Below are 12,706 nucleotides of genomic sequence, written 5' to 3'. Positions count from 1 at the left end.
TCCTACCAAACTAAACACCCCTCTACTCTGACTCTGTTTGATGTAGAGTTGGAGATCAATCCATATCTTCCATAACTTTTTTTATACACTTCATTGTCTTTTCTTTTTGATAAACCTGATGTTTTTATAACTGGCCGGTTATATTTTGTGGTTTTGTGAAGCACTTTGTAACGTGTTTTACAAATAAAGATTGTTATTAATATGGTCTTCTCAAAGGTTATTGCAGATTCAGAGTATTCGGGTTCACTGAGTTCATTATTTTAATGATCGTGTGGTTTAAAAGCAGCCAGCAGCCACTTACAGTATCACCACCAGGCGGCAGGACAAGCCAGCACATTCGGTTTCATTCCTCTCATCCTCTGCAGAGAGAGAGAGAGAGAGAGAGAGAGAGAGAGCAAGATAGAGAGACTTGAAAACACAAAGAGAGTTTTGCAAACACTTCCAGGGTCTGGGGATCTCTCTGTTGCATGGTATTGTCATTAACAAAAAGCAGCCGCAGTGGGAGGTTGTGGAGCTCTTCTTGTCTTTGTGCATGCAGTGATGAGAGGGTCCCAACCACAGTGAGAGACCCACAACACTCACTCATGCTTTCTCTCTTCTCCACTTCAACCTCTGAGTTACACTCACTGCTCTCCTTTGGATTATTTCTTCTTTTTAATGCTGAAGACGCCTGTGGAGGATTGAAAAGAAAAAGACTCTGCAAGGAGGATTAACTTTGCAACTTTTTTTCCTTTATTGAAGTTGGTTTTATGAGATTTTCTTCAGCTGGAATAATGCCTTTGCATTGGAGTAGAAGCTACTGGTTTCCAGTTGTGTTTGGTGCTGCGCTGGTTGTTCTTACCGCGGGCAATGCTGGACCGAACCAGGACAGGAAGCAGCCAAAGTTGTCCTCATGCTTTGGAGGCTTCGACCTCTACTTTGTTTTGGACAAGTGAGTTACCTAACACACATGATGACTACGCATGATCTCTGTTGACAAGTGAAAGCTATTCATCTTGAATTCCAATACAAACATTAGCTATATGATATCATATTTGATGTATTTTTTTTACGTGTCATGCCACTAAATGACCCATCCTACACGGAATTACATGACACCAATATGAAAGAGATTTAATCCACAGCTTCGGATCCAATGTCCACTCACAACATACTCTTTACTTTGCACAAAATAAAGAAAACATATCACAGCAGCCACAACATAATAGTGCAACCCATAAATCTAACTTGAACTAACCATTTCATACATAAAACAAAAAATAACTACACACATTCACAAAAAAAAACTAAATAAATAACAGGGAATTTCACTTCCAGACAGAATCATCATTGCAGTCTTCCTCTTTAGCCCATGCTTGTTCTAAAAAGTCTGCAAATAAAAATGTTTTATGTTCAAACAACCAAACCAAACAGATCCATATCCAGTTGAATAAGAGAAATATATTCATTCTGTGATATCCTGCATTGTATTTATCTTATTGGCTAAGAATATTCCACTCACCTGTCTCTGCTTATGGCCTTAAAAAAAACAAAAGACTTGCATGAAGTATATTTGCAATATTTTCTGTTGTTCCTGTGCTTCTTCCATCACGGTCTGCCAAAGTGTTTTCATGACGTCATCCCCGTTTCGGTTATCATTACGCACCCTGGTGTCTCGCCGTGCAGGAAAAAGGACGGACGGGCCGATGATGCATTGCACTTAAAAGGCCTCGATCTTTACATTTCAGCTTTGCATGTGTCTACAGATGGTAACGATTAGTGGTGTGTTAGATGTTTCCCCCATTCATCAGTCAGCTGCGGGCTGCACAGACTGGTGTTCATCCTTATTAACAACATAATAACATACACCACGTGGGCAGTTTTTTTTGCAGAATTGTGTGCACGGCAAAAAAAGAGCATCGTTGTATCTCTTTATCTTCTTGGCTTGGAGTTCTAACATAGTCTGCGATTCTTACGTAGGACACAGGATGTTTGGCCTCACTTCAAAGTTGGACACATTACTCTTGATTTAGAATCACTTTCCATGTTTTTGCTGACCTGTGCTTTCTTTCAGCCACGCAGCATGGGTACCTGATCAGAACTACCACACTGAACATTGACTTGTTAACATTTTTGATGAGGCGTGATACGCTTCCGTGTAATTTCTTAGCGTTTTTGCAGTTATCTGCGGGAAGTACGTGATGTATTTGTAAGTGAAAACTCTTATTTCCGTGCTCTACTGATTTAGCTACACAGGAATTAAGCGAATCTCATCAACAAAGTGAGTCAAGTGGAAACTATTTAAGGTTCTCAAAAGGGGTCAATGTCGTATAAGAGCAGTGTTTACCTGAGTTTTCCTGACTGGGAGTCAAATCGAAAGCACTTCATGCTGTAGATAAACAGGCACACAGCTCCTCTGGCACTTAATGTAGCCAGGCTGTTTGGACTGTAACAGAGTGCTCACCTTTTGACATTTTGGGGTTTTGCAAATGTGGCTTAAAACTACTTTATATTTCAGTTTATTTTTACCACAAGCCAACATGTTTGCCAACTAGCCTACGTCAACAACAAATGTATCATCCAACTCATCATTTTTCTTATGTTGACTTTAGGACTGCAGTCGTCCATCTCCCTCTCTCATAGCTCTCCCTGCAGAGTAGTGGTCGACTGACACGTTTTTTTTTTTATATATTCCGATGCCAATAATTAACCCTCTGGGTTCTAAGGGTATTTTCACATATCTTCTTAACGCTTGTGTTGTCTTCCTGTAGACCTCAAACTTGTTTTTGGCTCTTTTTCCAATGTTTTTTGTCACTTTTTTCTATGCTTTTTTAAATGCATGGTCAATAAACATAATTTAAATGACATAATACCTAATACCTATAATTACCTAAAAAGATTATTTTTTGGGGGCTTTTCCCTTTAATTGACAGTGGATAGACAGGAAAGGGGGAGAGAGGTGGGGTACGACACGCAGCAAAGGGCAGCAGGTCAGATTCGAACACGCGCCGCTGCAGGACTCAGCCAACATGGGGCGAAAGCCCTTACTGGGTGAGCTCCATTCATGTTATTTTGAGGCAATTTGGTTCAAAGAAACCCATAATTCTGATATAAAAATGGGCCAAATTTGACCCGAGGACAACACAAGGGATAAATTGACCTTTTTAGGGTATTTGCATAAAACTGATCCCCATGTGTGTCATTTCAAAATGTTCAGAACAAACTCTAAAACAGTTTAAATGAAAGGCATTTTGATAGGCATCAACACTGACGCATGCAGGCTCGCAAACTGCCTCACCCTTTTGTAACCAGCTACAACTGTATATGGATATCTTCGGATAATTAGATAATCCATACTGAGAAGCTTCTCTCCTCCTAAGCATTTTATTCCTCTATCTTTCTTTCCCAACAACAAGAGAGCAGGATGCAGAGGACTTTGTGGCCCTTGCTACATTCCAATCAATGTTACTCAAATACTGTACCTCTGTACAAATATCGAGGTACTTGTACTTAACTTGAGTCTTTTTTCTTTTCATGCCCCTTTCTACTTCTACTCCACTACATTTCAGAGAGAAATATTGTGATTTTTACTCCATTACATTAATCTGACAGCTTTAGTTACTAGTTACTTTACTAGTAAAGTTTAATTTACTAAATTAAGATTTTTTTGGACATAAAACACATGTAGTTTATTAAATATGATGTTTTATTATATATTAAACTGACATTAAACAACATACAGGCCTACAAGAGCTGAAATGATTAGAAAATTAACATTTGACACTTTACTGTTCCCAGTTTCTAAAATGTGAGTATTTCTCTGCATTGAGTACTGCCGGACTTTACAGTGTGGTTTTAGTACCTTTACTTTAAAAGGTAAAAATTTTAACATTGACAACTTCTCAGTCCCTTCTGACTTCTCCAGCCCAAAACGGTCTCCTAAGCCCCTCCCCCCACAAGGGAGAATGAAAGTGTGTGCATGAGCAGTGATTGACACGCAGTTAGATACCACCCCTGGCCCTGATTGGTGCATCTGAACAGGGAGCGGTGGATTTTTGCAAATCACATTACAGGCTGTAGGTGGTGCCAGAGGAGCCGGATTATTTTTTAAATGACCTGCTTCATGTAGTTCTACTGGACCATAGGGTTAGTTTCAGCAAATATGAAAACAGAAAGGTAGTTTTATAAGTCTTACCTACTGCACCTTTAAATAAAGAAGTAGTAAAGAATACTTCTTCCACCACTGTTTAACACTAGGCTGTGGTGTGGTTTGGTGCTGGGGGTTGCAGTCTTAGTCACAGATTTGATAAATGTCACATTTTTATTTACTTCTTTCACCACTGAATCCACTAAAAGCAGAAATGTAAACAGCAGGTCCGTTTGGAGTTCATTAGCAAAGAGGGGACCGAGTTGTGATGACAGAGCTGAATGCACGAAGGCGTAATGAGGGTACAATAACACTGGTATAATAGCAGGTGCATTTATAGAGATGTTAACAGTAATCTGAGGAGCATGACATCAGCACCAGCCGTGCTGCCCAAAGCATTTACTCATGCAGTACTGTTCCGCAGGCTCTTTCTAGGCTCCTTTTCACTTTCAAAGTCTAAACCATTGACAGATTACTGACCTACTGGCACGGTTCAAAATTAGCTTTTTTGGATTACTGTTTATTTGGCTGGTGAGTGAAGCAAATCTATCAGCCACTATCTGATTTTTAACCAGCATTTGGCTGGTGGATGGTGCTAATTTTGGACCCTGCCTACTGGGCACAGGCCCAGGGGTCAGGGGGCGATGACTGCAAAGAGATGCGAAAGGACTTCTTGAAACACAAAACCACTACAAAGACAAGCTTAACAACTACAAAGAGACATAAAAGAACTACCATGAGATGCAAAAGGCTTACAAAGAGATGCAAAACTACAAAGAGATGCAAAACAGGGAGAAAGTTTTTCCATTGAAAACAACTACAAAGAGACATAAAACGAATACAAAGAGACAAATAAACCACAGAGAAAAAAAAACTACTACAAGGGCACCTAAAATTACTTCTTGAAACACAAAACCACTACAAAGACAAGCTTAACAACTACAAAGAGACATAAAAGAACTACCATGAGATGCAAAAGGCTTACAAAGAGATGCAAAACTACAAAGAGATGCAAAACAGGGAGAAAGTTTTTCCATTGAAAACAACTACAAAGAGACACTAAACATCTACAAAGAGACACAAAGCAACTGCATAGACACAAAAGAACCACTTAAATATGCAAATAGAAAAGAGGAGGCACAAAACGACTACAGAGACTCAAAACTACTACAAGGGGACATAACATGACTATGAGGAGACACAAAACGACTACAGAAAGACTCAAAACTACTACAAGGGGACAATAACATGACTATGAGGAGACATAAAACGACTACAGAGTCACAAAATAACAACAAAGAGACGCAAAACGACCACTAAGAGATCTAAAACTACTACAATTGGACATAAAATTATTACAAGAAAACACAAAACTACAGAGACACAAACCGTCGACAAAGAGACAGAAAACAAATATTAAAGGACTAATCCGGCGCTAAATGAACCTAGGGGTTAATAACACTTGTACCGAGTCGACTGTTCTCTGGGATTTGTTTTCATGCTAATCGAATGTGATCAGTTTTAGCTCAAACCGCTAATTAGCTTAAAACGCTAGTTGTCGGGGCACTGGTAAAGTAAAAAGAAATTGCTATTTCTCTACCACTAACAAGGCTCAAAATAGCACCACGACGAACGCCGTGCTTGAGCTATTTTACTGGTTACTGGTTACACGGCGTTCGTCGTTCGACTGGTCATACAGTCTATGGTCATGACTGTTTTCCCGCATGTATACGTGAAGGGTACTGTCTTTATAATCTATCTTTTTCACAAACTGTCTGTCACTTACAAAGTTCTCAATGCTTGGGTTTACACGTAGGGACCCTCATTATGCTACCTTGGAAGTGTGGTGCGGTTTTGAGCCTTGTTAGTGGTGTAGAAATTACTTTACCCTCTGCCCCGACAACTAGCGTTATAAGCTAATTAGCGGTTTGCGCTAAAACTGGTCACATTCGATTGGCATGAAAACAAATCCCAGAGAACGGTTGACTCGGTACACGTGTTATGAACCCCTAGGTTCATTTTGCGCTGGATTTGTCCTTTAAGAGACACAGAATGTATAGTCATTCTGTGTCTGGTGTAGTGTGGGGGTGGTGCTCCTATGTAAGAGCCGTACGAGGCTTTTTAAAAGTCGGCGCCCAGGGGCCCAATGTCTCATAATCTGGCCGTGGTCATGCATCTTAGATGCACAGCAGTGGTGAATAAAAAAATAGAAATCTTTACATTCATTTGGCTTTTCTCTTCTCAGATCTGGGAGTGTGCAGCATCACTGGACAGAAATCTACAACTTTGTTGAACATCTAGCTCATAAATTCATAAGGTAAAAACAAATCCTAATTGTGTCATCCAGAGTCTGTGGGAAAACATACATGAATGATCACTGATCTCAGAGTATCTTACTCTTCTCCTTGCCCCAGTCCACAGTTGCGGATGTCCTTCATTGTGTTCTCCACTGAGGGAAGCATCTTAATGAGCCTGACAGAAGACAGGTGGGTGCAGATCCATTCAAAAACGCTTTTAATCCTTTGCTTCTTTTCTATCATGCAGCTGAGACGAATGAGTGTTATAGCAGATTTGGACACAGACCACGCAGTTATGATCCCTCTGGATTTTTATAACCAAGAAGATTCCAGACAGATACTTTCCCTCGAGTTATCTGTCTACAATGTCGTCGGTCTGCACAACTACTTCATCATGTGGTTTTTTGACACATTGTGGGCAGTTTACGTGTCTAATCTTTCCTCAGCAGTGTCACAAAATATTTTCACTTTCACTGCTTCCCTCATATCTTATTCGACAAAGGGCTCATTTCCTGTCAATCTGATTCTTTCTCGAGCCAATACAAACCAAGACCGTTTCAATCCATCATCTGTTACACATTGCTGTTTTTTTTTTCCTGCAAAACGCTGTCCTGATGGAAACTATTACTCCGTCACCACGCCTCACAGTGTCTGTTTGTGGTCCAAAGTATGTTCACAAATGAATCTGACAAAGGAAATATTTTTCAATTTGATTAGATTAATCAACAATGTGGCTTACGTCGTCTTCTATATGTCTGCTCAGGGAACGCATTCGTAAAGGTCTGGAGGAGCTCCACAGGGTTCTCCCAGGAGGAGACACCTTCATGCATGAGGGCATCCTGAGGGTGAGCCGCCTCTGCATGTCCAACAACAAGTTGTTTTATCTCCAAACTGGCTCCAGAACTAACAGCACACTGTCCAGAGAGCTAAAGGGCTGTTTTGTTAGAGCAGTTCCTTTATGTACTGCATGCTACCAGATAGATATTCTTCTGTTTCAAACCAGCTTTTCTGTTTTTTCACAGGCCAGTGAGCAGATATACTATGGAAACACCGAAGGTGCGTTTTACTTTTCTTTACTTAGATGGGCAAACAGTAAATTGTTTCAAATAACTAAAGATAAATTAGAACTTTTTTTAATGTATGACCAATTTTGTCTATTCAGCGGTTCCCAGCTATGGGGTTTAAAAAGGGGGTCACAAGATACATCTGAGGGGTTGTGAGATGATTAAAAAGTTAGGGTAAAATAAAAAAATGTCTGCTGCATGATATTGCAGCAGGAAAATCCTGACATCTTGATTCTGTTTTTTTTAAAACTGAATGGAAAAACCGAAGGTGGGTATTACTTTTCTTTGCTTGGACAGGGCAAACACAGTACATTGTTTCATGTAACTAAGGATAAACCAGAACTGTTTTCAAATGTATACTCAATTCTTTTTCTAAGTTCTAAGTCAGCAGCTCCCAGCTATGGGGGACGCCTACGGGGGGGGGGTCACAAGATCCATCTGAGGGGTCGTGAGATGATTAAAAAGTTAGGGCAAAAGAACCCTTTTTCTTGCAGCAAAAAAAGAGCCTGACTGCTGTTCTTTTTTAACTGAATGGCTTCAGGCATACACATTATTCAAATTAAAGAACCTGCTTGCAGCTCAATGTCACATATTAACAAAGAATGAAGGGCTTTGAGTTGACTTTATATATTTTCAAAGCAGTGACGTCTCTGGCATTGAAAGCCTGGCGGGGCACAATAAACTCATCAATAAAACTACACACAAACCTACATGCTCAATGAATCCAAACACAAAAGGGTAACACTTTACTTGAAGGTATCTACATAAAAGTGACATGACACGGTCATGACACATGAACTCTAACGCTAACCATAACTAGTCATGACAACAACCGAATGACACTAAACGAAGCGTTATGTCATAAACGTTTATGACTTGTTTATAAACGTTTATGACACGTTCATGACAGTGTCATGTCACTCTTATGTTGATACCTTCAAGTAAAGTGTAACCCACAAAAGCACCTTGTACATGAAATCACAGCTGCACATATTAACGTAACGCGGAGCAGGAGTAACGGATTCCGTTTTTTGTTCTTACCAGACTGAATGATATTGAAATCTTCTGCCTGGTGTTCTCCCAAAATGTATAATTTCTAATTTCTGTTCTATTGGCAATGTCCTAAATTTAGCTTTTAATAAATTGTCATCTTGATTCGTATTGCTTCACTGTATTTGGCTCGCTATTAGTAGTAGCTAACAAACGAACATAACTGACATCTAGTAGCTAGCTAGCAGCTGGCTAGCAATGCCCATACCCCATAAATTACTTTTCAAAAAAACATCTTAAACGTAGGTTGTTCTATTATGCTTTATTGGCTATAGGGCCAATATGTTCGTGCCCTACAGCTTATTATCGAAAGCGCGTCGAACATGCGCACAACGTTTTCATCTGCTCACTTGACTAATGAATGCTGAGGGGCTGGCCCCATGCTCACCAAATGAACAATGCTAGAAGTAGCAGACTACTGACCTTAGGTACAGTCCCCTCCAAAAGTAGCGGAACGGCAAGGCAAATTCCTTCGTTTTATTGTTCACTGAAGTCATTTGGGTTTAAGATCAAAAGATGAGTATGAGACAAGAGTTCAGAATTTCAGCTTTTATTTCCTGGTATTTACATTTAGATGTATTCAACAACTCAGGACATACCACCATTTGTATAAGACCACAGCATTGTTAGGTGAGCAAAAGTATTGGAACAAATAATCTTAAAGTAAATAACATTTAATATTTGGTGGCATAACCCTTGCTTGCAAACCCTGCCTCAAGCCTGCGACCCATCGACATCACCAAACTGTTGCATTCTTTATTTGTCATGCTATTCCAGGCTTTTACCGCAACTTCTTTCGGTTCTTGTTTGTTTCGGGGGGTTTCTCCCTTCAGTCTCCTCTTCAGGAGGTGAAAGGTTAAGGTCAGCTGATTGACTTGGCCAGTCTAAAACCTTCCACTTTTTTCCCCCTGATGAAGTCCTTTGTTTTGTTGGCAGTGTGCTTTGGGTCATCGTCCTGCTGCAGGATAAACTTCCTCCCGATTAGTTTCAATGCATTTCTCCGTAAATTTGGCAGACAAAATGTTTCTGTACACTTCTCAATTCATTCTGCTGCTACCATCATCAGTTACATCATCAATAAATATGAATGAGCCTGTTCCAGAAGCAGCCATGCACGCCCAAGCCATGACACTACCTCCACCATGCTTCACAGATGAGCTTGTATGCTTCGGATCATGAGCAGTTCCTTTCTTTCTCCACACTTTGGCCTTTCCATCACTTTGGGAGAGATTAATCTTGGTCTCATCAGTCCATAAGATTGTGTTCCACAACTTTTGCGGCTCATCTCTGTACTTCTTTGCAAATTCCAATCTGGCCTTCTGATTCTTACTGCTGATGAGTGGTTTGCATCTTGTGGTATGGCCTCTTTATTTCTGCTCTCAGAGTCTTCTTCGAACAGTGGATTGGGATACCTTCACCCCTGAACTGTGAAGGTCGTTGGTGATGTCACTTACTGATGTTTGGGGGGTTTTCTTCACAGCTCTCACAATATTTCGGTCATCAACTACTAATGTTTTCCTTGGCCGAACTGTTCGACGTCTGTTGCTCCGTACACCAGTAGTTTCTTTCTTTTTCAGGACATTGCCTGTTGCCAATGTTTGTCCAATGGTTCTAGTCGATTTTCCTTCTTTTCTCAGCTTGAAAATGGCTTGCTTTTCTCCCATAGACAGCTCTCTGGTCTTCATGTTGGTTTATCCTCTTTAACAAGAAATTCAGTCTCTATAGGTTTAAACCAAGGATAAAAACTTAGACTAGTATGCAGAGCTATTTAATGGTTGAACAATCAACCTAAAAAAGCAACACCTGGGCAACAAGAAACATCTGTCAGTCACATGTTCCAATACTTTTGCTCACTTGAAAAATGCGCTACCTTTGTTATATGTAATAAAACTAGCAAGAATGTTAGTTACAAAGAATATACATATAAATTATATATTATTAGTAACATTGAGTTATTGATCATGTCGTGTACTGCTCCACAGCGCTATCTGGTGGGGCCCCTTATTGTAAAGACGTCACTGTTTTAAAGCGTCCCAAGCCAAAACAGGTGGGATCCACTGAGTTTAAGTGACAGTGTGGATTAGCTCCTTGACTTGGAATTTACTTTGTGAATGAGTTCATTGTGTTCACACCTTCAGGGATGTAACTCGTAATTGTACGATTTAGATGCTATCGGAAAAGCTACAAAATGGCAGTTATCTCAACATTGCTGCATGGTTATTTGCAATGGAGGATAAGATAAGATAAGAGTGTGTAATTGCAAGCAGGGGGGGTGTGACTGAATCCTTTCTGCCTGCAGGTTATCGCACCGCCAGTGTTATCATCGCTCTGACAGACGGAGAGCTGCACGAGGATCTTTTCTACTACGCTGAGCGGGAGGTGAACGATAAAATGGGTCACACAAATCATAACCAGGTGAAAGATGTCACGGAGCGTGTGGAGGGCCAGATCAAACACGGACACCCTATACATCACCCTTTTGATCCTCTTACTTTAGTCTGGAAAAAATGGGGTCAGAGCATCTGGCAGACTTACACATCCAAGTCCAGTCGTTCTCTTCACATCTGCACTGGGATCCAGTGATTTATTTGTTCTTCAGACCATTTGGGTAGAAGGTGTGTGAACGTCTGAGGCGTTAATCAGCTTTGAGTGTCCTCTGACATGTTGACAGCAGGGACAAAGTGGGGCTGACGTTTCCAGTAGCCAGGGGCAGAGCTGTCTAGTTTTACAGCTAGAACAAAAGTTCTATTACTGGGGTAATATTGCCATTCATTCTGTGAACTCTACTGAGAAATTAGGTTTCAAGATTAGTAATGCTGCCAAATTCCTACCCTACCTACATTATAAAACTTAAAAATAGAAACATCAGACAATTTGCCTCTTTTTAGGTGGCAGGAGTTAAAATTATTCACCCTCAACATTTGTTGCGTTCTGGTTTCAGAATGATGAAGACAGTTGGAGAACAGCAAAGCCCAGTTCAGACCAAAGGATTTTTTTAGACGTTTTAGAATGTCGCGGGGAAAAGTTGCAGCGGTTAGAACCGGCCCGTCTCAAACTAGCTGATGGTGTCGCTGCCACTCACCTGTTCAAGTCGCACAGGCTGGTTTTACAACGTAAGAGACGTCACCTGTTTCAACAGCCAATAGGGAAGTCAGCTGGTAAAGTCAGCGATAAACTATAGAAATAAAATGAGCTATAATCCATTTTATTTTACAAACAGCTGGTAGATACGGCAGAGTTTTAGACGGAGCCTCAACGACCGCCTGATAGCACGGTAACGTTAACGGTAACCGATTCATCGCTGGAAATGCAACTGTAGCAAGCATCTCAGTATCACTAACGTTATCCACGTTCACATTTACATGAAACAAATGATGTATCCAGCAACAAAAAAAGCCTAAAATTCGGATGTTAGGACGGAAGTGAAAAGAGTGGTTGCTATGGAGATGTTACACCGTCTCGTCTCATCTCATTGGTGTGAACTGGCAGGTTTCAGAACGCTGCAGACCGACGCCTTGCAAGAAGTTGCAGGTTTCAACTCGTCTCGTCGCGAATCTTTGGTCTGAACTGGGCTTTACATACAAAACAGGATATCGGCTCTACAGGATGATGCTTTTCCTCGGCAACTATCATAGTTTAACCAAATGACGTCCAGATTTGTAGGCATTCTATTAAAAAATAGTGCACGTAGCTGCCGTAAATTGAGCACGCCCCCCAGATCCCGCCTAGGTTTGGGCTGAGCTCTGAAAGTTTACCATACGTGGCTCCGCCGCTGGTCTCCATACTGCAGTCTGTGCTCTCTTCTCACACCTTTCACATTCTGACATCCAGATAGAAAACATGATTACACGTTATCCTCAAGGCAGGAAATCAAATTGTGTACGCAATCAGATCTCTACTGAAAAATTTGGTTTCAAGATTCAAGCTTAGTAACACTGTTTTACGCCAAATTCCTACCCTACCTAGGATATGTAACTTCAAAAATAGAAACATCAGACAGTTTTGAAAATGAGTCATCCTCAACATTTGGACAGTTGGATACAAAACAAACAATCATTTCCTCTGCAACTGTCAGGTTTTTCCCAAATGACGTACAGATTTTCATTCTATTATCAAATGGCTTGAAAAATAGTGTATATAGCTGCTGTAAATAGAGCATGACCCGGACC

The 12,706-nt window shown here is 40.6% G+C and overlaps 1 protein-coding gene across 1 annotated transcript in view; it reads left to right on the top strand.

Annotated features, from left to right (window-relative positions):
- The first annotated feature begins 425 nt into the window (after positions 1–425).
- The window catches only part of antxr1a (ANTXR cell adhesion molecule 1a), a 37,641-nt gene continuing 25,360 nt past the window's right edge, over positions 426–12,706 (top strand). Inside the window, exons 1-6 of the mRNA XM_028578431.1 lie at positions 426–931; positions 6,372–6,443; positions 6,541–6,612; positions 7,187–7,268; positions 7,446–7,479; positions 10,837–10,916. Of these exons, the coding sequence (XP_028434232.1) occupies positions 750–931; positions 6,372–6,443; positions 6,541–6,612; positions 7,187–7,268; positions 7,446–7,479; positions 10,837–10,916 (522 nt within the window). The 5' untranslated portion in view covers positions 426–749. The remainder of the gene's footprint in view (positions 932–6,371; positions 6,444–6,540; positions 6,613–7,186; positions 7,269–7,445; positions 7,480–10,836; positions 10,917–12,706) is intronic.

Source organism: Perca flavescens, chromosome 5 (assembly GCF_004354835.1).
Source record: "Perca flavescens isolate YP-PL-M2 chromosome 5, PFLA_1.0, whole genome shotgun sequence".
NCBI lineage: Eukaryota > Metazoa > Chordata > Actinopteri > Perciformes > Percidae > Perca > Perca flavescens.
The sequence above is the reverse complement of the archived record's forward strand: the minus strand, read 5'-3'. Positions and strand labels throughout refer to the sequence as shown.